Source organism: Parasteatoda tepidariorum, chromosome 1, assembly GCF_043381705.1.
Source record: "Parasteatoda tepidariorum isolate YZ-2023 chromosome 1, CAS_Ptep_4.0, whole genome shotgun sequence".
NCBI classification, from domain to species: Eukaryota; Metazoa; Arthropoda; class Arachnida; order Araneae; family Theridiidae; genus Parasteatoda; species Parasteatoda tepidariorum.
The window spans coordinates 107,260,155-107,286,903 of record NC_092204.1 but is presented as its reverse complement, the minus strand read 5'-3'; the positions used below and the strand labels follow the sequence as shown (position 1 = coordinate 107,286,903).

Genomic DNA, 26,749 nt, shown 5'->3' with positions numbered 1-26,749 from the left:
AGTGAAGTGAACTCACTTGTGACCTCAAACTAACAGCAAAAGCAAATCAACGAAGAAAATTAGACGAATCATTATCGAGCTCAATTAGAGTGAAAGTATAATAAAAAGTAAATTGAGGTGGATTAAAATAAAACGCAATGAAATTTGGTTAAAGACGATTCATAAAAAGACCTTTAATTTTTTTAGAACAATCAAACTGGTTTTGAAGACTTTAATACAGCTGACATTCTGTTTTATTTTTTTCCTTCATTGCTTTCAAGCATTTTTAAAATATGATTCCCAATATATCAACGTACTATTCAATATGATTTATACTAGAAAATTACTCTATGGTGTAGAAACTTTTTTTTTTTAAACATTTTTCTTTTCTACGTTTAATTTCAGACGGAGAAGTTCCTCGTCAAATCAACTCGTATCAAAAGCTACTGCACTAATTGGTATGATGTTATAATTTATGCTTATAAATTAATGCATGCCTCATTGAAAGATATTTTTTTGTAATTTGTGGTTTAATTAGCCTAATTATTTCTCAATTCGAAATTTTCTTCATTAATATTTTAATTATTAATATGAATGCCCCGTATAAACTGGAAAGTTACTGGAAATAAATAAAAAACCACCATGACACATAATGGATTAAACCTGGCATATCAAGTAATCGCTGGGTGAACAGATTTATAAATGCTAAGTTGCCATCCAATGTAAAACGTTTTTAAACATTTTCATTTATTTATAACAAATTTACTTACAGTCTGATTCGCTCACTCTCTGTTACTACAGTATTCTGATAGGAGCATTCACTTACTTCCTCCGTTCTTTTCTTCCTTCATTCACTCACTATATCAAGACTAATTTATCGAAACTGTGAATTCCTTTGCAATTCATGAAAAAAATATTGAATGTACTATAGCGCATGTTTTCGTTGCAGCGTGAAATAAGAAAATTGAGAGATAAGTTCAGTTCTTTTAGTAATATTTTCATCCGTAATATTTTTTTTCATTAATGAGGAAATCTAAATACGATGTCGAAATTTGTTTAACCCATCAGTTCTAAAGCGCAAACATGAAAAACACCTTTTGAAAAAAAAGAAATGGTATTACATATTTGTGTATACCAAGCTGCTACTTTTTTTCTCTTATCTTTAGCTTTTAAAAAGCACTTGAATTTAGATCCAAACAAAAATCTATATTGACAATATATCAGTTAATACAGAATTAGATTTTTCGTAAAAAAATATTCCTAATAGTGAAATGAGTACTGCGTATATCTGATACCATTTTTTTCTCAAAAATAAACCATTTTTTTTAAAGCAACGCTAGGAAAAAGTGGGTTTTAAGTCGTTAGATATTGCAGAGAATCTAAAATATATAGAAAAAATAATTTTAATTATTGAAAACAAAAACTTAATTTTTATTTCTCCCGTTTCAGAGAAGCTCAAAACGACGGAAAATAGAGATTTAAGGCGAACACTTTTTTCATTGAAACAAGTTTTCCAGGTATGATAATTTCTTACTATATATAAAAATCTAATGATGGTATCACAGTTTTCCATTGTTGTCCATAGAATTTTATTGGCCGGAAATTTTCCTCATTCATTTCCATATTGTTTCGGTTGTCATCGGCATAAAACTAAAAAAAGTCGTAATAAATATTTTTGTATCCCTAATTTAAAGTTATTTACGTTTTTAATTCAAGAGTTTAAAACTAAGAGAAGTGTTGCTGTTTTTTATTATTATTATAATGTAATTCTGCCCTACAATTTAAGATAAAGTTATTTAGGAAGGTGGTCTTATCTTATTAACTGTTTTACAATCATTATTATTTTTCAAATAGCATTAATATACTGCTATAAATTACAGTTAAAGAGATTTGTTAAATGATTCAAAACTTAACGATCATCCAATATATCCGCCCGTTTGGTAAGCGAAAAAGTATTAAATTATGGTTGTGAACTCATTAAATTTGTTTGAACACTATAATGTTATGCAATGTCTTAACAATATAAATGTTATTTTACAAAAATTATTACTTAGAAAAATTACTTCTGTTCACCAATAGATCTAAATACTTGTAATACTGATGGATAATAATATTTACACTAGTGGGAAGAAGAGGTAACAAAATTCCTTTTAGTACTACATATTGTATGTTAAGTAAATAATTTCAACTTTAGTATGAAAACTGGTTTCTGCCAGGAATACACCAATCATCGGGTTTGGTGAGTGGCAGCGAACAGGGGGCTTAGCCTCTTTAAATAATTCATCATGTACTTAAAGATTTTAAAGCTAGTACTGAGAGATTTATTGTCAGTAAATCTCAATATATTACTATTTATAATATTTCCCTAACCCCAAATCATATTCAATAATTATCGCTATCAGTAATTACTCACTCGTGATGTTGACGATAATGACCACGATATTATCTTTATTGATAATACTCGCGACATTATCGCTTCCAATTTTTGAGATTATTGATAATATTCATGATATAATCGTTGGCGATATGACTGGCGACAATAAAGTGTTTTATATTTATCACTATCGATAATGGTCATGATGTTATCGCCATGGTTGAATTTTCAAGTAATTAAAGTCTACACTCATCTAAAAGTATTCTCGGTGATTTGCAGGATGACAAAGATTTGGTCGGAGCCTTTATTGAATCCGATGGACTTTCGATTCTTGTCAAAGTCGGGAACGAATCTGACCACAGTTATCAGAATTATATTTTAAGAGGTAAGTGGGTTCATTGCTTTCAAAGGCTAAAAATGTTTATTTCCATGTTGGATGATCCGAAAAAACAGTCTTTTATGTTTATTTTTAGAATGCTTGTCAAGAAAAGTAAAAATAAATATACACATTGAGAATCACAACTTAATATTTAAGTTTGGTTTGCTACGGTTGATCACGTTGCACTTGAGCTACACTAATAGACTATTGGCAACGGTTCATCCCTATTAATTATCCGAAGACATATGTGACGCATGCTTGCACTACACTACCACAGTTTAGATAATACTGCAGATGGTAGTCATAGACATCTGACCTCCTTACCACGTTCCCCAACTGCCCAACACCGTGTGCTTTTTCGAAAACACCCGAACGCTACACTAATTTTGATTTACAAACCAAGGCTCGATCGGAGTAAATGTAATAATGAATCAGACGCTACACTACCACAATTTAATCGGAGGTGTGTCGGCCGGATTTTGTGTCTGCTGACTTGGAGCGAGATTTTTCTCACTCTACTTTTTTCATTGCGGGTGGTGCTCAGGACTCCTTGAGTGTGACTCAGGAACATCTATCGCTGAGTCCGCAATTTCTGGTGCAGTTGCTGTAGAGTCTTCTAATGTCTGGGAATGGGACTCACGATCTGGATTTCATAAAGATAATTATTATCCAGACACTCGGTCCTTAGCATGGGTAATCGAACCCTTGCCCAAGCTTTGGTATTAGAATCCACCACAACGACTAAGCGATTAATCTTTAAGTAAAAAAAGCTTCATCAAAATCAAATGAATCCCTATAGTGGAAAATTGGATTAAAAGCATAAAACATGTTTATTAGTGGAGCCTAAGAGGAAAGGAAGCGAAAAAGGACGAAGGATAAAACATTTCAACTCGTTGATGTTCATAATCTTGTCTTTCTCCAGAGTCTGATTTTTATATATTTTTAGTTTTTTCCACACTTAAATATCAATTTTGCTTCTCCTAATACCTATACCTATTTTTGTTATTCTTCTTGATGCTTAGTGTTCTTTTTTTTTTCAATTTTCTTCGATTGGGATTTTTGTTTTAAAAAACTCATACTTAATTGCTATTTTAATTCCAATTTCAGCTCTCGGTCAAGTAATGCTATATGTAGATGGCATGAAAGGTATAATGGAACACACTGAAACTTTAATATGGCTGTATAATCTGACTGCATCTAAAGTAAGTTTTAAAAATTATTTAAAAGTTAGGTTTTTAAAATTTCTATTTATTACACAAAATAACTTTACAAATTTGATTTTGGAAAATTTCTTTCCCGATTAAAAAGTAATCTGCTTTCAAATTTACACAAAATATTTTCCACTATAATGATACACAAAAACTCTGAACTCAACAAAATTTTTGTAAAAGTAAGTTTTTTTTTCTTAAAATCAATTTTAAGTTCTATACAAATTAACAAAATATTGAAATATCAAATTAATTTTTATCAAAAAAGGATTCCTTTGTATAATTATATGTTAATTTTTATTTCAAACTCTTCAGCTGATTTACAGATAATAATGAAAAAAGACTTTAAATGCTTTGATTGCTGAAAAAAAAAACAATAAGAGTAAACATTCTAGTCTTAGAATTATTAGTATTAAAATACCTATTTTAAAGAAAGAGGAAAAACATTTTTCTTTCGCTATAAAATAACTGTAAAAAAAGATAGAATTTTCCTACAGGTTCAATTTTTGTTTCAATTATAAACACCACTTTGTATGTCTTTGATGTCTTCTATCAAATTTGGCAAATGATTATTAAAATACTGTAAATTTAGAAATACTTGTTTCCGAATTGATGAAAATATCTATATATTTTCATTCAAATATTTGCATTTCAATTTCAAATGTAGTATTAATATCTTTAAATTATTAACGTCTTTCAATCAATTTTAAAAGTAAAATATAAATTTTGAAACATTTCAAATTTTGTGAAAGTAGAGGTGTTCTTAAAAAAATGTATGTGAAAAGCATTGCTTTTTTTCAGTATCGAATGGTATCGAAACTGGCTGTCAAGTTGCAACTCATGTTTGTAGAATACGCACCGAGTAATGCAATACTACTGAGAGATGCTGTCATGACTGTCGATAGATTGAAAGGTACGAGATTTTTTCAGTTAGAATGGTCCCCTTAAAAATAATAATCAATATATTAATACTGAGCAACGCTACGAAAATTAGAAGACATATAATAATTCATTTTTTATTTATCAATTTTTTTCCCTTCCTTTCGTTATAAGCAAAATACGTTTTTAGTACATTCTATCAGGATAAAGTTTTACCGCATTCAATATCATTTGGCGTGATGCTGTTTTGCATATTATTATTTGTTAATATATTATATTTAATATTATTTAAATAAAATATTATATAAGTAGGAATTAAAAGCTTCAAAAACAATCTGAATCTAGTATATAACAATAAATTTTTACGAAAGTAGTTTTAAATCCTTTATTTACTTTGAAAATATGACAGGAGAACAAGGCTTGTTTTAAATAAATATTATTTTAATTTTCAACTATCAAGGAAATATCACGTTCAATATGTTCATTACATCTGATGAACACAGAGATTTTAGTATTGCTAATTACAAAGATTAAAAGATTGTTCTCTAGTTGGAGTAAAGAGTAATACGCTTGTATAAAACTGTCATAATTTATCAACTACCTTGTAAAACCTGTAATAATTCAACTATCAAGAAGATATCAAGTTATATAATTTGTCAACTACTTTGTAAGAACTGTCATAATTCAACAAGATATCACATTAAAAATGTTTATGACACCTGTCAAATCCAAGGATTTTTGTACACATTTTTAGTATTGTAAATTACAAAAGTTTAAAAAATTGTTCCTCTAGTTAGAGTAATGAGCACTTGTAATATAACTGTCATAATTTGTATTGTCTTCAGGAAATCGTTTATGGAACAACGTGATGCAACATCTGAAAGAAAAAGACAATCTCGATATGGAATTACTAGTTTATTGCTTGACCCTTATTAACAAAGTAAGAATTTAAATATCGATTATCAATCAATTGTGATTTACAAAGTGAAAGAAGTTTTACTATGAATTTTGATTCTTTAAAACAGAAGAGCTTGTACTAATGTTACAGTTAAAGTAATAAATCTGGTAATACTAAAGGGTCAATATTAATAATAAACGATTCTTTTGACCAAAGTTAGAAATATCGCAAATAATTTACTTTAAGCGATTATTATTAATAAAAACCAATGAAGTTTTGTCAATGTGATTAAACGGTTTATATAGCATTGGGACATGGCTACTAAATTTCCATATATGGTTACTAAATTTCCATAGTTCCCTCAAATATACTCAAATTTCACGCCATATTATGCAGGGAAAAAACGATATTTTTTCAAAACATTTCTACTCCAACAGAAAAAAAAAACATATAAGGAGGAAAATTACAGAGGTGAAAATGAATCTAAAAGGTGAATCAATGAATAGATGAATCACTTTACAATTGAAAATTGAAAAAGTTTCGTAACTTATTGTTTGCTAAAAGGTAATTGAAGACTAAGATTTATTTTTAAGTTCTGGTCAAAAAAAGTATTTAAAAAAATCTTTTTAGTTTGAATGTTTGACTCGTTTAGTACAACAGCTTATTGTAAAACTATTACAAATGTCTCAAATTTTATGTTAGGTTAAAAATTTGTTTTAACTGCACGAAAAAAACAAATTGCGCTTTAAATAATGTTACGGATTTTTTTCAAGGGTTATAGCTTTATTGTTTATTTAGAATTACGTTCAGTTTATTTATTTAAAAATGCACTTATTATTTTTATTGAAACACAACCCCTAAAATAACAGCGGAAACTCCCAATGCTTGATACAGGAGTTCCCTTATCTTCTAGATTAGATTAAAAAGTTACAAAGCTACCGAGTTGAAAATTTGTTGACATAAACTCAAAATTGGGTCGGCTGTTCAACGACGGTTATAAAATTATTTTAAACATGAATACTTTTACATGAATTGTTGAAACATATATTTGTGACAACTTTAGTTACTTGTACAGTTAATTTATGTAGATATCGTATAATCAATTTCAAAATTTGACAAGTATTGTATAAATTGTCTCGATGTTATTGATTGTTGTATAAAAGATAGCGGACATTAATATTTTTACGAAATATATATATTTTTCAAATAGTTGGCAGATGGTTTTTCTGATCAAGATGATTACTTTGATTTCGTTGATTCATTGGAAGAGCAAGGGATGGAACAAGTGGTGCAATTCCATTTGTGTAGAGCCGGGACTGACAAGGAGCTCCTTAAGCAACTGCAAAGATATGAAGTAAGCTGCTGACTGGCTGCATCTATAAAGCTAAACTTTAACTTAAAAACAGCAAAATTTTGTTACTTTTGAATTAATTTGATAATTTCAAATGATTTATGAATTAGGCATGTTATGTCCCCTTAATTTAAATAAGTATTAAATTCTACACATTAGAAAGGTTTTAGGTTTCAATGCATGCATCAGATGAGTTAAGTAATCATTTTTCATGAAAGTACTATTCATTCGGGGCCTAATGCCCGAGGACCCGCATTTTTTGATGCTCGGCTGCATTTTTTGTTGTTCGGACTAACGGCTGCTGTAGAGGCCGGTATCAGAACAACACTCATCTTCATACGGGCATCTTGACCTGAATTGAGTTAACCCTTTCCTTCTCGCTCCCGTGAAAATGACGGGATGAGTTTTCGCTCGCTATTTCTCGCTCCCGTGATATTGTCGGGCTGGAGTGTTCAGTAGTAATGCGCCAATAAGAATAAAACTAATTTATTTCTTTTGCCCCGGAAAACATTTTATTTCTCATTTTACACTCTATATAGCAGTACCAGGATATTTGTGAGGTAATCGTAAATAGTTAGTTTATTTTAAACTAGATACTAACACCAATCAAATACGTGTATTTGGCAAAATAGACACTTTTATGACCATTTTCTTGAAAATCAACCGATCGTTAAGGGGTTAACAAATTGCTTATGAAAGTATTAACCAACTTCGGTAACCTTCTTAATTTCCTTACAAACATTTCCTTAAAATCAACTTGATTTCCTTTCCCTGTTTTCATTGTTTTTCTTGATTTCCTTTCCTTAAATTTGTCTTTGTTTCTTTTCTTTGGTTTAATTTAGTTTCCTTTCATTGGTTTCCTTACCCAGGACTCCATTGGTTTTTTTACCTTATCGACATCGTTTTTTTTTTACCTTGGTTTACCTTAGTTTCTTCCCTTTAAAATCAACTTGGATTTCCTTCTTTGGTTTATTACATTTTGTGGTTTTTCTTTGGTTTTACTGATCTGTGAAAAACTGTTTAGCAGCTCTTTATTGATCAATCTAAAAACATGGATTAAAAAGAAATGCAAGATTATTCCGTTTATTTGTAAAAACTGCACAAAAAACTCAAAATAATTATGTGTGCAACGGTCTTCTGAATATGGAAAGGCACTAGTTAAGTTAGTAACAAAACTCTGAAATTGACGAATTCGAAAGATGTGTTCCAGAAGTCCGTTGGTTGGTGCCAAAAAGAAAAAATTAAGTCAAGCAAAACCTATTTTTTAAAAAATCACTTTATGCTACGTATGGAAGTATATAGGTTTAATAAGCATCTGGAATAATTCGGTTACTTATCAAACAAATTTTCTTTCTAAATTTTGGCAAAAATATAAAGTACTTTTTACATGCATCTGTATAGTAACACATGTTATTATACAGTAGCAAAGAAAACTACTGAGATTTTGTGGTGAAAAGGTAAATTCTTATACTTCAGACTATTTTTATAAATTGTTTTTAACAATTAAATGTATTATAGAAAATATATATTGAAATAAGCAAAATGAACATTAACATTCGAATTTCGTTTAAAAAAAAGAAAGAAAGAACACCAAATGTGTTCCAACTGATTGTTTTTAAGCTTTATAACCAAATTTATAAAAATTTTCCACTTCGGTCTCCTTTTCTTCTATAAGAGATAACTTATTATGTATTTATGAGGACAGTTTAAGGCTTGCTTCTTATTTCTAACAGCAATTAACAATGAACTTTCTAAAAACAATCAATCTTTCTATAAAACATTGTACTTTGTAGGCAGTGCTAAAACACGAAGATGGAGAAGGAGATAGCAAACCTCCAACGGCCCCTTTCATTCAAAGGTAAATTTTATATCTTCTTATGTCAATACAACAATAATTTCTTAAACCACGTATTTGAAGGACATCAAAGTAATTATGTAATGCCATGTCCTAAAGTTCAGGAACAAGCATAATTTTGCTGTCATCTCTAGAAATAGTGAAATTTTACTTGAAAATACTACATATTGCAAAAATAGTGATAGCAACATAAACTCCTTTATTAATGGGCTTCATATTCCAATAGTGATGGAGCAAAGTGAGGCTTCTGTGGGGTATGAATCTTCCTGATAATAATGTTGTCCACGACGTTTTCAATCGTTTTGGGACAATAAATTCCAGTTTTTTTATTAAAGCAGGTTTTTGCCCCAGTAGGTTGCTTTGAGAAAAGTGGTGAAATGCAATTGCTATACCAAGAGCATTCCAAACATGATCCGTGGGATTCAGGCCAGGAGATCTGGGAGGACACTCCACTCTATGTACATTTTCAGTCGTAAGGTAACCCTTGATAAGTCCTTCCGTGTGATGAGTCATACATAAAATGAACTGAGGACCAACGATAATCTTCATGAGGTTCTCAAATCACGGAGATCTTTACCTCAGAAATGTCAAGGAGCTTCCTTGAAAAATGTACAGATCTGTATAGCAGTTCAATATTATACCATCCAGCACCATAAAAAATCGGCATTCCTTGTGACTCTCTTCCATGGTGTTCTTTTTATGCCAACTTGCCATTAACCATTGTTCACACAGAATCGAGACACAACATAGGCAAACATAGGCACTGAAGAAAACATAGGCACTGTTGTGCCTGTGTCAAAGGTACATATTGCGTGAACGAGCGGTTAGCGTGCCTGACTGCACAGCCAATGACTGCTGGTTCGAATCCAGCTCTGGGAATGGATGTTCCTCTCTATGTGTTGCCCTCTATTGTGTGTGATGTGTGAATGTGGTCCTCCCTACGAACGAGTATCTGTGACAGTGTGGCGTGGTTAGTGTTACTCGCCTCCGTGACTTCGGTTCACAGGAGCCCACTGGGTAACATAAATGAGCAGCACTTCCGAAATCTTCCCAGGTGAAGGACGTAAAAGTTCAGTACCTGTCATTAGAAAAAAAAATTTAAAAAAAATATTATGCGAAGACCTGGACTGGACTTATCTGATCTGAAGTGTCAGGAATTTTCAGATCCCCACCCCTCCCAGAAAAAACAACACCACAGTGTTTGTGGCTGTTCAAGTAATACGTTAAGGTCGGAAATATTCAGAGAATGAAATGATCAGCTAAATATTGAAATCGGAATTCCACCGAGAATGTCTGTAATGAAATTTAATTTATTTCTTACTTTCCGGAAATCTCTCAGTGCTGAAAGTTACTTTAAAGGTCAATTGAGATTTATTGTCGTCCCCACACCTAAGATTTACAATCCCATAGTATTTGACAACCTTTTAAACAGCATTAGAGTTTATCGTGAGACCTGTATAACCATCAGAGAGATATTAAGTTCATGCCAGTACCATTTCCTTGATATTGTTTCATACAAATTTTCAGTTGATTTGGATGACGTTGCTTGGGTTATCCGAAACAAAAGTTTGCACCTTACGTTTTCGACATGAATGTATTAAAATTCAAACTACTTTAAGTCGATTAGTTTGTAATGTTCCTATTTATTCCATGAAAATACAATTTTAAAATTCTGACAACAGTTTCTTATCAATTATCTATACATAATTTGAGCTGATTCACTATCTTTACTTTAATTGAAATTATGATATAAAAAACTTTATAACAAGCTTCTTTACCATTGCTTAAAAATACGCAATTTCGAATACTGATTTAACTATTCTAATCAAACTTACAGAACGAAGAAAACTAGTTTATCAGGCAGGAGGACAAGTCAAGAGGGCAGAAAGAGTCGCCGACATTCCACGCCAGTGGTACCTACCTTTATGTCTCCCAAATCTCCTCCAGCTGTTTCACCTACAGTCAAAACTTCAGCTCCCCCATGGGTTAGAAGGTAAACAAGCTTACTTCGCCTTTTTTTAAAGATTTACTCTTTGTTCTAAATAATTCATTAATAACAGCAATTTTCCAATTGGTCCACTTATCACATTGTAGGAAACATAACAGAGGTGTCAGAAAAATCAGCCATTTTTCAGTGTAAAACTCAGTGCTATTTCAGCTTTATACATGGAAAATAGGAAATAGCAGCTTTGTTTCTTGATCTCAAGCTTCCAATTGGCAAAATATTTTACTCTCTGGCGGCACTCATTTGAACTTTCCCGGTCAAAGTGCTAACATTTTAATCAGCTGTCAAAGCTACTCAACCACAATTTGTATGAACCTTCGACCTTTTTTCCACTTCACAATCACTTAAAGACTCCATTCCTTCAACTTCTGAAATCTCCGAAATTTCGTGCATTTTCAAATTAAATAAGTGTTGTACAGTTAAATAAGTGAATTGGTGTATTACTGAATCAATATATCATCTCGTTGCTGTCTCGCCCTCATTGGATATGTGGAATAAGTAAATAAGCGTTTGAGCTTATTAGTGAGAGAGGTATTAGAATAGACTAATCAGTGAATCAACGAATCAGCTTGCTACAAAATAAAATAAAAAGTTTATAAAGTTATAATTTGTGGTACGGTAGTCGATGATCACAATGTTTGTTTATTGTTTAGGGGCAATTTTCACTTGAACATGCTTTCTTTTCATAGACTCTTTGATTTTCTTTTACTACTGATGCAGTCGCTGTTGTTCGTGGCTATGTCCTTCTTATGCGTGAGGTAGGTTTAGCAAGTTCCACGAAACATTTTCTTCGTTCATTCCCCCAAATGGTGTGATTCCTCCTCACCAACGAGAAAACACAAAGCATGTGGAAAATATTAATGGTATTGTAGAGAATAACAAGTGTCCAAATAAAAATCTTCTTTTGCATGTTGAAGAGACTTGAGTTTTCTGTCTTACAGAACACTTTTGTTAGAAGTTGCCCAATGAAGATGCAAAGATATCTGAAGGAGCTTCAGCTCCATGTATATTTTACAAATAGTTTAATTTCTTTAATCTTTTTCTTAATAAATGTTCAGTAAAAATGGTAATGGAATCTTCATTCTACAGAAAGTGTATTAAAATTGACTTCAGTAAAAATTTGATACGTAAAAATTAAATTTGAACACCTTTCCTAACTAATGTAATTCGAATCCACGACTGTGAATATAATAGAATCAACACGGGCCTTTACAAAAGCGTGTAGTTTATTGAAAAATGCATAAAGTTTCATCATTATATTTAGAGCTATTTTCTTCTTAGCAAGAGATGTAGTTAACTATTATAATCATGGACACTGGGACCCTAATTTTGTATTGATCAGAGCAAATTATTTTAAAACAAAATCAGTTTATGTGATCAAAAAACTGTTTAAACGGTGGCAAGCGTCTTATTTTTAAAATATTAGCGTTTAATTGTCATTAGAGGGATAAAAACTTTTTGCCCAGCTTAATTTTTGATATGAATTTTTATATGCTTTCTTTGAACTTTCTAAAACAATATTAGCTAATTTTTTGCATGCCGTGTGCCAAATTTTTTCGATGGTTTCAGATGAGTCTAATAACCCGACCATTTTTTATATCGTTTTCCGTTCAAGCAGCTAAAGAGTGGATGCATGGATGAATAAGAATAAATATACACGCGGTAAAGTTAATTTATTTATGCCAGCATGATGAAGCAGTAAACGACATAAGTCGAGAAGGGTCTTCAGAAAGACAAGGTGATAACAAGTGAAAGAGAAGAATATTCTTAACGTCAATTCGAATACCGGAACAAAATTTGAAACTGAATGATCAGGAAAGGGATGTTTGATAGCAGAGCATAATTTTGATTAATGATGAGCTTGCCCTCTAGTTGTAAAACTAGGAGTAAGCAATGATCTGAAAGTAATTAAATAAAAATTAATAAACAATGGGAGAGTGGCTACCCGTAATATCAGAACTGACTAATACGTCACTTGCAATTAACTGATGGATCTCAGTTTGGCTACTATGTGATAAGAGATTAATTGGCTACTTGCAGCTTGAGAAGAAGTGAAGTGATTATGTCTAACCATGTGGTTTAAATCAGATTTGATTGGATACCTCTAAGCAACGTCCCGTGTATGTGTTGAATGTGATTGGCTTTCTGAATCGACAAATGCCCCGGTTTCCCCAAAGATGACGTCTCTTGTAGATATCCAATAATAATTATTTTATGCATGATTATAAATAAGGTTCTTTTAAATGGTGTCAACTTGGGGGTCTCTGAAGCACACCATTTTATGAGTTTGCGATAGATATTAAACATTTCATCTGCCATTTGTTATTTCTTGTAAAACTGATAACTATTTAAAATAAAAAACGAAACTAGTCCCATTAAAACTCAGAAATTATAGAGTTTCGGGTTTTGCACTTATTTACGTTTATTAAATGAGCAAAACATTTCGCTTCATGTTTTTCTTTTTAGAAAGAATTGTTAAAAATACAGTAGTCATTAGAAATTCAATTTCAGTATATATCAGTAGCCAAATCAGTCTTGGTAAATCTACCATCGACTATTGTCTGATTCCTTTTATTTTAAATGATTATCACTGACATTTAAATCACTTATTTGTATTTATAAATCTGACAAAAAAAAATTTTTTTTGAAAATATTTAGAAGTTTTAGGTTGAAAATTGAGAAAAACGTTAAAACAAATTTTATAATTTCTTTTTCAAGCCAACTTTCATTTAACATTTTATAATACGTGTATCTTTTAGAGATAGCCGAGATGCTCTTAAACCAACAGAGACTTCCTCTACTATTAAAGAGCCTGAATTGGACATCGATGGTATGTTTAGACTTATGTAAATACTTTCTAGCATTATATTTTCTTTCAACTTTCTTGATATAGTTTAAAACCTTTTTCTGTGTTTCTCTTTTGTTTTACTGATAGGAAAATAGTAATATTTTCTTGGGTTACAAGCTATTTCCTTTACAATTGTTTAGAAAAAAACATTTTTTTTAAATAAAAAGTGATAATACTTATATATTTAAATATATAGAAACTGTGAACCCAAAATAAAGATTAAATAAGCACATTTACATTCTCAATTTATCTTAAAAAAATTCTCAATTTATCTTAAAAATTTAGCCTGAACATACAGGTGCAGACTTTAATGCAACAAAAATCTGTTCTACTTGTGTTATTCAATGGAAAAGTAGTGAGAAAGAGAGAAATTGTAAAACAATTTTACACAAGGTTTCACACGTAGAGGGTTAAACAAATAAGCTTTCAAAATAAATTTTTCAAGAGTCAAATTTAATATTTTTTTAAATTTAAGTATTTCGTAATAAATTTTTAGAAAAATAATATGCCATACTTCCAGAAAATTTAAGCTGTTAACGCAAGTGTGTATAACTTAAAAGTTACTCTTAAAGTCGTATAGTATAGGGAATACTAGAAATTAACCTAATAAAGATACCATGCATAGTATACCTTTTAGTACTCTACAGAATCTATTTTAAATTTATAATTCAAGTATTTTTTGAATAACGTTTTACGTCTTCTAAATTCGCTCACCTCCTTGACAATGGAGATTTCTTTAGGACAATTATCTATTTTTAAGAATTTGAATACAAATAGGTATTTGTAACAAAATTCGCATTTTTCCTAAATAATAATATCGATGACACAAGTACTGGGACGATAAATTTAAAAATTAGTTTCCCTTGCACTCCCTTAAAAACAAAATATATGCTTTAAGTTAAAAACATTTAAAAAGTTAATTATGTTTAGATTAATGACAGACTTTTGTATTATTCAGATGACACTGGCATTACACCTGCTTTAAGACGAAGACGAGATGCCAGAAACCGGACGCTCACAGGGCAAAGTGATCCCAATTATCCAGCTCCACAACAGACATTACCTTCTCCAGAGGTGAAAGAAAAACCTACATTCCACAGTGACAGAGCTAGTAAGTACTCTAGTCCATAACATTAAATGGAGCATAATTCCATATTTTTTTGTCAACTAGAAAAGTGATTTCTAGCTCTGATAAAATTTGTTGATGTCCTGCCCCACTAAATTCAACAAAGCTTTAGTAGAAGAAACTAAACTCTTCGGATATACAAATATATACAGTCAGTGTCTAACTCTATAAACTTTATACAACTCAGAAAACAAAAGAAATTTCCTGTCCTGTATCAAGCTTTATGATAAACTCGTCCTTGTGGTTTGAGTGACTCACATTTGCCTTACATTAAGGCGAAGACAGTCAATGGTCATCGCGGTGGCAATTGTCTGTGATCCATCAACCCGAATTGCTCAAAAATTCAGTCAACAACCGGATAACAAATATTCAATTGCTTCTTATCATAATTACAAGTAATCGCAATTATGTTTCAAAAGTAATCATTTTAAGTAGGCTTTAAGCAATAATAATCTACAATTGCTTTTTGCATCGTGCTTATGAGCAATAATAATACACAATTACTATTTTTAACTGAGTGTTTTTAAGAAACCATGAGTGACAATGGCTCTGCGATCAAAGCTCTGAAGTGTTCCGATGTTGAATCGGGGTTCGATCCCCAGTGACGGCTTGGAGCCCACTTAGCTTCAGATCGATGGGTAGCAGCTTGACTGGGAATGAAAGGTGACCTGATCACATTGGCACAATCTTGCCGTTGTTCAAAAAATTCTGGAACCTTCTGGGCCCTAACGGACTCTTGCGAGAATGTTCTACTTTACTAGAAATCATAATCTACGATGAAAATATTAATCATAATGATCAAAAATGATGGTTTACGATTATTAGTAATTATGATTACATCTGATCTTGATTGCAAGTAATCATGAATATATCCGATCTTGTTGAGTTAGTATTGTAATCAACTACATTACTCGCAGCTCTTACATCAGCCATGCAGATAATTTCTATAAACAAAGATTCATGATAGCCGACAGCAGTGTAGAAATTTAACAGTTACTGCAGGGATTTGACCTGTATTACGTGGTTGTGGCTCAAAACAATATCTGAAATTTTAGTGGTGCAATAGCATTTAGGGTGCCTAATTTACCCCTTAATGCCGGTCCACATAATGTGTACCGTAGGAAAAATACCTACATGAAAAAAGTGGTAGTACGTATTTGTTTATACCTAAGATATTAAACTACTAATTTAGCTTTAAAAATTCACTGTGTTTTGACTTCAAACAAAACACAGTAAATATGCGCTAGTTACATGCCATTCATTTGTGGTAATTGACAACTAGTGAACTTTTCATTTTGTGACGTACTATCTTTGCTCTGAATACAAGCAAATAACTATTCTGAAGTGTGCTAAGGGGCTTTTCCTTTCTCAAAAATACACAAAGTAACGTAAATAGCGTGACGTCAAAAATACACAAAGTGTGTAACGTAATTGGACCGGTTAAACCTCTTCGCAGACAACGAAGATCTCTTCGATATGTGACAAATGTAAACATCGGAAACGAAACAGTTATGAGGCTACACCCCGTTCTAGTCCAGTATTATAAGCTCTTATGATTTACGCCGAAAATAGCCAAATAATTGATATTGTAATAAGGTTGTAAAATTTAAAACTTTTTTATTTATGTATATGTTTGTTTAATACACTGTATAATGCAAATACGCATAATAATACGGCTACGCATTTTTCTATGAGCGGTTGTGACTGATACTACATTTTCTCTGTAGCGTGATTTGTAACTGACTTCACTAATAATTCAGAATAATTATTCCTTCTATATTGGTTGACAATAATCATTTATACCGCAATGTTCTTTCGAAATATATACCAAAGGGAAAAGTGAATTTTGATCATTATTTTTCTTCAGCCAGACCTTCCTTGGTGAGTAAGCAAAGATCGTTATTTGAGAATCAGAAGGAAGAGGAACCACCACCCAAGGAATCACTCATTCGGAGACCGAGCAGGGGTGAAACTTCTCTAGTCAAGCAGCAGGTACAACAGGAAATTAAGCCTGTACCTCCTCCATCTCCCACTAAACTCCCATTCGTTCGACAGAATAGTTTATCAGGTACGTATAACACATAATTCCTTACTCATTTTGATCAGGCTACTCGAGATTTTTCTTTAATATGTTCTGCGTTTTTAATACTGAATAGAGAACACATAATAGATGGAGCTTCCATATAATTTCGTTTTTAATGTAAGCATTTGTCTTAATCTTCGGATTCAGAAACGAGTTTTGCTAGTTCCTGCCTCCTGTATAATAAACTCAGTTTTTTTTCCAAGAGGGAAAAGCAGTGTCTTCTGTTGCTGAACAAATTGAACTAAGGCAAATTTTTACTTTTTGTCTATAAGTTCAGTTTACAAATAGCTTTGGCATGTCTAAAAAAAAAGAAAGTCAGGAGTTGTTATTAAGCAAAATATTGTGAAAGTAAATAAGAAATTAATGAAGGTGTTTCAGACATCTTCACAGCTATAGATTGCTGATCTAATTGATTAACCTAAGCCCAATAATCTTACTTGTCCTTTAAACCCACTTTTGATTTCAACAAAGCTGACCTAATAGTTTAATTAATTATCACAGGCCTGCGATGAAAAAAATACAAGGGATCTGATAGCTGAACTTAATGTATTTTTTGGTGCTGAAATGGAAAATAATAATGAAAAATTTCTATCATGTCACGTTTTTTTTTAAAAATTCAATTTTACTGGAATTTTTATGAACATTTACCATAAAAATTGTTTTCGTTTTTCAATTTCCTCCCTTCTTGACAGACCAGCATTCTACTTTAGTTAAATCTACAAAAGTACCCCTCTATGACTACTTCCTGTCACCATCCCTCTCTCTGTCACAATCTCTCTTTACCAATAGCGTCGCAAGAATTCTTATCTAGATTTCTGACCTCTCAGAAACACTAGCAAGCGTAATAGGGAGTCATTTTAACGTCTGCTTTTTTCTCTACTTTTCGTGAAACATAGCTTCGAGTTCGAGACATTGTGAAAATTTCCCAGATGACTTTTATTATAAATGCGGGGAATGTAGTGTTATTAAAAATCGCATGAGGAGCATTACAGACTATGTAAGACAACTTTATTTCACTGCTTTACGATTTGGAATTCCTATGAGGTGGAGGGAGCCCAAAAAGCACTTTGATGACTGTTATTTTTGTTCCTGCCATGTTCGTGGGTATAACCGGAAAAATCGAAGGCTAATATATTATCCTGATAGCATTCCATCAGCCATGCCCCGTTCCTCATGGACCTGATGTGCCTGTGCCTTTGCCCCCAACTGAATTGCCAATCATCTCTTCAGAGTCTTCAAACTCGGAACATCCAGAAGTTCAAGGCTCCGATATCGATTATAAGTCATCTGTAGCTGGTTCACCTCATCCCTTCTCTCAGGTTGAACCTAATGATCTGACTAGAGATCTTGACCTTGCTAAAGAGGCAGCTGAATTGTTAGACTCCAGACTGAAAGAAAAAATTTATTGACCAAAGGAACATCTTTTTATTGGTACAGAAATCGTGAAAAGGAATTTATTAAGTACTTTGATGAAGAGAAGAAGTTGGTCTATTGTTTTGATGTTCCTGGATTGATGAGCAAATTTAATTTCATCTGCGATAAAGATGAGTAGAGACTGATAGATTCATCTAAAAGAAGTCTCAAATCTGTTCTTCTTCATCATGGGAGCCAGTATGTATCTGTACCAGTTGGACACTAAGTATATTTAAAAGAATTCTATGAAAACCTGGCTCTCGTACTGGTCAAAATAAAATATATCGACCACAGTTGGACCATTTGCGATGATTTGAAAGTTATCTCCATGCTTCTTGGTCAACAAGGTGGATTTACAAAGTTGCCATGTTTCATTAGTGAGTGGGACAGCCGCGACAAGACTCAACATTGGGTCGAAAAAGAATGGCCGAAAAGACAAAATCTTGACCCAGGCGCAAAAAACGTTATTCGAAACAGCTTAGTTTATCTGAAAAAGTATTGTTACCTCCGCTACTTATAAAATTAGGTGTAATGAAGCAGTTTGTCAAGGCTGTTCCAAAAGATGACGATTGCTTCAAATACCTGTGCAAAAAGTTCCCAAGCCAAGTTGAAAGAAGGAATCTTTGTCGGTCCAGATATCCACAAACTCATGAAGGATGAAGAATTTGAGACTAACATGACATCGACGGAAAAAGAAGATTGGGTTGCTTTCAAAGATGTCCTCAGTGAATTTCTGGGTAATTACAAGGATCCTGATTATAAGAAAATTGTAATGAAAATGCTGGACAAATTTAAAACATTGGGTTGCTCCATGAGTGTAGAAATGCATTTCCTTCACTCACATGTAGACTTCTTCCCGAAAATGTAGGAGCAGTCAACGAAGAACAAGGGGAAAGGTTCCATCAAGATATCAAAGATATGGAGCGTATATATCAAGGAAGATGGAACAAGAACATGCTCACTGACTACTGTTGGATGATAGCTCGGAATAGACCTGAGATTAAGCATAAAAAAAGATGATCAAAAATAAGTTTCAGAGGAAAACGAGTATGTGCTTAAATAGAAACTTTTCTCTTTTGTTTTTTGTTTGTTTTGTTTTTTTGTTTCAAACTTTCATATACACATGCACAATATTTGCTATTTTTGGTCAATAGTCAATTTTACGTAAGTTATCTTAATAAATAAATTAAAATGGTATGTTAGTGATTTTCTTCTAGAAACTGATGTAAAAAGTGTGAACGCAAGGAGCTTATTGTGTTTCTCTCGGTCAGAAGTGACTTGTGCGGTTTGTAATAGTATTTTGTATTCATTTTAACCTATAAAAAGTTAGCTGATAGCTCAAAAATCAATTTTCTTCCACAAGATTCAACTTTACATAGATCAAAATTAATGAAGAGAGTAGTTACCGGATAGTACATGCAAAATTGCTTGAGAGAATTCCTTTCCAAATAGCATTTTAGTAAAAACATTAATATCGATTTTACAAAAAATCCTGATGTGATTGGGAAAAATGAAGGTCATTTTCGAAATCATCGCATAAAATAACATATAAATCAACAATAACTTCTCTTGCATTTTTCAAAAACTTCAATTTCGCAGGCTTGTGTTATTAAAGATTCCTATTTGTCCATTTTTATTAAAAATAAATCTATGTTTGTTAATCAGAAGATTAAAAGAGTCGATTATTGAATCAATCGAAGTTAAATTTGCATACTGTAACAAATATTTTATTAATTTAAAACTTATTTTACTAATTTTAATGTATTTCATTATTTTAATATTTTTAACAATGTATCTTAACGCGTAATACATTAGAAAATCTTGGCTAATAATAATTATTTGTAATATTTTCATTCCATTTTCTTACATGTTACTCCATGCATTATAAAATAAATGCAAGATTTTAAGAAACACAGTAAAATCTTTTTCCAAAGCCAAATATTTCATTTTTAAAATTTATTTCTTACTTTTTAGGGTCTGTACCACCTATTCCAAGTGTCCCAACAACTCCACCAACAAATATACCTAAGCCTTTTTATGGGCAACCAAACAGAAGTCCAGTACCATACACTTCACCCGTGGAACCACCTAAATTTCCAACCAATAAATCTTGGGATGCAAACCAAAATATCATTGCACAATCCGAAGAAACTTCTCAGCCGAAATTCCCTCTGAAAAAAGATGGAAGTAGAAAAGATATTCAGAATAAATTTTTGTCTCAAGAAAAACCAGTGGCACCTGAACCTTCCAGAACGAGGTTTGGTACGACTCCTGGAGTTGTCAGTCGAGCCAAAGAAGGGCTTGCTGGATATGGTACAACCACAAGAACGGAGCCTAAATCTCCTCAAGTAAGTTAATGCTACGATTAATCAAAGTTATCGAGAAGTTAAAAGATCGTAGAGAAAATAGGACCTTTATGCGAACATTGATCACGATCTCGTTAAGTACGCCGAAGTTTCTGTTCGATCATAAAACTGTTCGAATAATGCTCAAAATTATTTTTCCTAAATTATGAAGTTAGTTAACATCATCACATCACCAAATATAAATAAATAACTCACTATACTTTTATCTATTGTGAATAAAGTGCAATCCTTTCTAATTAGATGAAAAAAAGTTTTACAAGATCGTAAAAAAACACCGGTAAACGTTATGGGAAAATAGGTCTACACAGTACACAGCTTTAAAATTTAGTTCACGTAAATTTATAGCTTTGTAATTTAACTCCAAGTCATGTTGAAACATTACACATAACTAATAAGATAGATTTTTCTCTTTTTGCTTTATGTCAGTCGACAGTAAAATTTCGAGACAAATTGAAAAGCTAATTTTTATTTCCAGTTTCTCTGTTGTTTCTTTACTTAACACTCTATAGCGCACTGCCGTAAAATTTGTTTTACAGATAGTAAATTTGTCTCAATAGATGTAGAAATATTGCCTGAAGCTGAAGTTGATGAAGTTGACAGCTTTAAGACTTGGGTTTATAAGCACGCTTTATCAATTTTCAGATCAGATTCAGTCAGACACTTGGAAGTGACGTCACGAGCGTACGTCTAACCTGATTGGTTGACCCTCACGTGATGTCATTAAAGTTGAAACTGACTTTTTAGTTCGAACTTTCGATGTAAAATTTATAGCTTTACACCATATATCACGAAGCGTTAAAATAAAATTAAATGCTTTATATAAAAATATCTCTCCCATAGGGTCACGATTTAAGGAGATCAGCCAGTGGTGTCAAGGAATTGCATTGGGATCAACTTTTGCAAACAATGCGGCGACCACTTCGTATAAACGATCTTGATTTCTCAGATCTCTGTGATGATGACGATGTCAACATTCTAATGAGACCGGTGAATGCAGCGCCCTTCCCTGGAGCACCACCACCACCCCCTCCACCCGGAATGGGTGGTCCACCACCACCTCCTCCACCCCCAGGTTTAGGAGGACCTCCAGGACCACCCCCACCTCCTGGAAGTTTCGGACCACCGCCGCCACCTCCTGGAGGATTTGGTGCACCGCCAGCTTTAGGCATGAATAGAGGTGTACCTTCCCCACCGCCATGGCTGAGGAAAAATTCACCGAATCCTGCAGACCAAAATCAGGCTAATTTCAACAAAAGAGTAAAGACTGTCAAACTATTTTGGAAGGAGGTGAAAGTCAATTTTTGTTTTTGCATGACAAATTGAAAACTAAAAGCAATGATCTTTCGGTGCATTTAGTCGGAATAATGTAAAAGTATTAATATTCATCAATACTTGGTTGATACGAGAAGTCATCAATTTATTGCACATTGTTGGAATCTTGGGCATAAATTTAAATTCAATAATGCCGAAATTATTTCCACACCAGTTACATCAGCTCATCTTGATGTCCTGGAATCTTGTTTTATTCATATGAATGCTTATCCCCTTGTCAACGACATTAGTTCCTCACCACCTCTCTATTGCGCTTGGAAATGCATTCTACCCTGATTTGTCTCTCTCATCTTTATTTTTATTCACTTTCGACTGCTGAGGTTTTTCTAGTTCTTTTTTCTCACTTATTTCTATTTTTAGTTGGCGACTTTAAGTTTTAAATTTTAAATCACTTATGTTTCCTCTCATTCCCGTCTGGCAAGTCTTGAAAATAGGCATCTAATTTTGAACCCTTGAAACATGTCGATTGTTATACCCAATCTGAATATTTTTTGAAGTGAAGGAAGTTTTTTAATCAAATAATATCTTATCGTTCAAGTTTTTTGGCCTTACTTATTTAATATTTATCATTGTCACATTCACTTAAGGATTTTGATTTAAAAGAATCGTGTATGTGGACACATTCTTTAAATGCACGGTTTCAGAGCAATCAGTTTTATACTCTGCTGCAAGTTAAGAAGAAACCATTATCCCTATGGAGAGAGCATACTTGCATCTAATTGTACTTCAAATTCACGATTTTCTTCTACAGTGAAACAAAAGTCGAAATTCCTTACCTCACATTTGATTTGTTAAGGGCATGTCAGCTTAAGACGCGCCATTTTGAGTTGTCCAATCAAATCCAATGCTCTTGCAACGACAGATGTTTTTTTTTTTTTTCAAGAACAAATATTCTTATTTATCGAAATGCGTCGCCAGGTCTAGGATTCCATTAATACTTAAAAACTATAACCTTTTTTTTAATAACTCTGTGATATATATCGTAAGAAATAGAGCGAATTAAATATTTGTTCGGTTTGTTAAACTTTTAAAAGCTTTATATTGTTTTGAAAGCATATTTGTTTAATCTGATACCTAAATAAAGCAGAACTATCTATGCAGCCTCTGATGATTACTTAAATTCTATACCGCAAATGGTCTTTTCTTAACTTACAACAGCACGTTTGTTGTGGTCAGAAGAAATCTAGAACGAAAATGCCTGCTTACGGTTTTTGTGGAATAATAGTGCTTGCTCAAGAATATGATAACTAGACATTGTAAGTGATTGCTTTCATTTGAATAAATGAGAAAACAAATATTTCGACCACACGACTTCCGACATTTGCCAGATGTGACTTATTTATACAGTCCCTGGCCGAATTATTAGACGCATTATAAGATTCTATGTAACATTTAAATTATCAGGTGATACTATACAGCCTTATTATTGTTTTTATGTGACTGAACCCGGTTTGTACTTATTTACGTTAGTGTATCAATTGGTTAAATTGGACGATATATTATATAAATATTTATTATATCAAGCATTATATTAGTATATTATAATAATTAGATCAAATTATTAGACGCAGTATTAGATGTTTTAATAATAACATGATTTGCACGAGTTTATAGGCAATACTTTTATATTTAAACACACATGTAATGGATTTTTATTCAGGAGACTTTTTATATGTACCTATTTGTATTTATTTCTAACGTATTGTTAACCAACTGATAACAGGAGCGTAAACAAATGCAAATCCCTTTCATCCGAGTAAAAAACAATACAGCCTGATAATTATAATTTTACACAGAATCTTTATAGTGCGTCCAATAATATGGCCAGTATATTTAGTTTCATTTAGTAAGGAGCAAATATTGAATTGATTTCATTTTTTTTATTAACGATAATATTACATAGATTCTTTAATTAATATTTTAATCCAGTTTTACACACCTTTTTAGGACGGCTCTAATCATAATACACACAGGAAATGTTTTTTCCACATTTCAGTTTGAAACACATTTTTTAAATTTCTGTAAAAATGAGAATGATCATTTGAAAGTTATTGATGCTACCTTATGAGAATGTTACAAGTATTTACAAATCTATTGTGACTCATTTAAAACTAAAATCAGTAAAAATTGATGTTTTAATTTTCTGATGTAACTGAAACTAATTAGACTTTAAAAGACGTCTATTTTAATTTATGTTCCATTGAAACAACCATACTTTTTAAGTTGAGCATTTTTGATTCACATTTTTCAAAAATTGAGTTTTTTCTACTACATAATTTTTTCAAAAATTCATATAAAAATCAAATTTAAACAAGTTATTCTGTTTTCTTGAAGACAAATTTCATTATGTGAAAAATATATAAATCAAATTTTAATACAATTACTTTCAGTAGTTTTTTTTTAAGATATATCAATTTTTAAACTGTTAAAAAATGACCCTGGTGGAAATGTTAGTTAAATTTCATTATCAGTTCTTTTAATAAGAAAGGGGTAATGGAACCCTATTTTGCGTTCTAATTAAGAAAAGAACTAAAAATTTTGAAAAGAAGTAATAACTCTTTAAAGAATAAAAATAAATATTCAAAATTTGAAGACTTTTTGTTTCCGATTTTTGCTGTTGTTTGGTTCGAATTTTGCTGAATCATTTTTTTTTCTTATATTAATCTAGAGCACGCATCAAGTGTTCTGTAGATTACATTCTATAGAATTCCTAGGCTTTGCATGTCATGTCTGACGTTTTTAGGCAAAGTATGAAACATTATAATTTCTACATACTTTCCCTAGGCCTTGTATATAATACCTAAGAATTCTACAGAATGATAAATGGTGAATGATAAAAAATTTTTTATTTAAAATACGTAAAGAAAAATGAAAGTTTTACGAAATAAAATTGATGTGTTCCCTTATAAGGGAAGGAACAATATAAGAATAAGAAGTTTTAATATAAGAAATAAGAAATTAAAATTTACCTACTTGTTGCAACATATAAGGCTTGAACGACTTCTTGAATTATATTTCATTGCATTCGATTTTTCATTACCCTTCGTTTTTTTGGCATTTTTGGTAGACTTTACTTTACAAAACTGTACAGATTTGTAAATTTTTTCAAATGATTCAAAAAGTTTTTAGATAAAATTGTTCTTTTCTTGCAACTTTTGGTTGATTTCCTGATATTTTGTATTAATAAACGAAATATTACATAAAAATTTGTTCATCAACGGGTTAAATACTTTCTCCAAAAAGGAGTTTCTTTTATTCTTATTAGAAGCTTATTGGAATATAAAATTACGACTTTAAATTTAGAATGTTCTCTCATAACCATTCTTAAAATATGTTTTTAGAATCTCTAAAAAAATGAGGACTAAAAATTTTTTTAACGTTGTTGTCATAAATATACATTTAAAGAAGGAAATAACAAATGTGTCGTCAATCTTTTGCGAATCATATTTGAGGTAAATCGGAGCAAGGGAGGGAATAAAATAATTAAAACCCAGTTTATTTGTAAATGTACTTGACGAAACATAGTGATTTTCAATCCTAACGGACAAATACACTAGTTTTTACTATACTTCATTATTACTTTGTAGATCCTTATTTTGAAAATATAAAAATTTTCGTCCGTAAAGATTATATATTTAAGGGCAGTGATTACAAAACACCTTGTATGACTCCCATGTTAGGTGAAAGAAGAACCCATGTTGATGGACAGGTCAGGAAAGAAGAGAACGATCTGGGACGAACTTAAACCAGTTCCACTTGACATACAGCGGCTGGAGAATCTTTTTGAAAATAAATCAAAAGACATCATGAGCAAGGTACGCTTTCATATTTTCGATTCTATTTCTATTTTATACAGAGTTTGTTTACATTTGCAACTATAAACATATTTTATCAAGAGTTGCAAATTTTGTCAGGGGAGCCATCCCCTCTGTAGAGGATCGAAATTGCGATGGCATGTTTCCGGATCATCCTCAGGGATGTTTCCCAGACAGTCGCCAATAGCCCATTGTGTGGCTCTAGAGCGACGTAAATAAAGTACCTACCTACATATTAATTATAAGTGTATTTATTACGTTCCCTTTCATCCTCATTATACAAATGTTTTTGATTGTATGTTAAATATATGCTTGCATATATAAGGCAGGTCCAGATTAGATTTATATATACATGTATATATATATATATATTAAAGTTCCAGGCAAATTTATAAAAAATTATTCTATATTTACAATATTTTACCTATGTTAGAAGCACAATGAACATGAAAAGAATAAAATTTATATGTGTGAATAAAATTATGAGTGAATAATTAAGTGTGAGAAAATGTTTAGTTTTGAATAATAAATTAAGAAAAAGATTTAGATAATAAAATAACATAAAAAGATTAAAGCTTTTTATGTTGCAGCCCACTTTCCTGAAACATTTGTATAACCATCTAAAAATGTATAAAAAATTATTCTCTATTTACAATACTTTCCCTATGTTAGACGCACAATTAACATGAAAAGAATACAATTTATAATCTTAATATACAAGCAATATATAATTTTTTTATTTTATTTCCAATGGCCAAGGTTACAAAAGACCACTCACCACAATGGAGGAACAACAAAATAAACAAACACAAAACAAACGTGGCAAGAAAAGTCCATG

General features: G+C 31.7%; 1 protein-coding gene across 1 annotated transcript in view; it reads left to right on the top strand.

Annotated features, from left to right (window-relative positions):
* Positions 1-26,749, top strand: part of LOC107455789 (FH1/FH2 domain-containing protein 3) — a 137,893-nt gene that overhangs the window by 96,042 nt on the left and 15,102 nt on the right. The window contains exons 14-28 of the mRNA XM_043052061.2: positions 385-437; positions 1,429-1,496; positions 2,633-2,738; positions 3,840-3,934; positions 4,742-4,853; positions 5,665-5,759; positions 6,928-7,071; positions 8,862-8,926; positions 10,761-10,916; positions 13,688-13,758; positions 14,735-14,887; positions 16,770-16,970; positions 20,373-20,746; positions 21,605-22,051; positions 25,777-25,911. Coding sequence (XP_042907995.1) covers positions 385-437; positions 1,429-1,496; positions 2,633-2,738; positions 3,840-3,934; positions 4,742-4,853; positions 5,665-5,759; positions 6,928-7,071; positions 8,862-8,926; positions 10,761-10,916; positions 13,688-13,758; positions 14,735-14,887; positions 16,770-16,970; positions 20,373-20,746; positions 21,605-22,051; positions 25,777-25,911 — 2,275 coding nt within the window. The remainder of the gene's footprint in view (positions 1-384; positions 438-1,428; positions 1,497-2,632; positions 2,739-3,839; positions 3,935-4,741; positions 4,854-5,664; positions 5,760-6,927; positions 7,072-8,861; positions 8,927-10,760; positions 10,917-13,687; positions 13,759-14,734; positions 14,888-16,769; positions 16,971-20,372; positions 20,747-21,604; positions 22,052-25,776; positions 25,912-26,749) is intronic.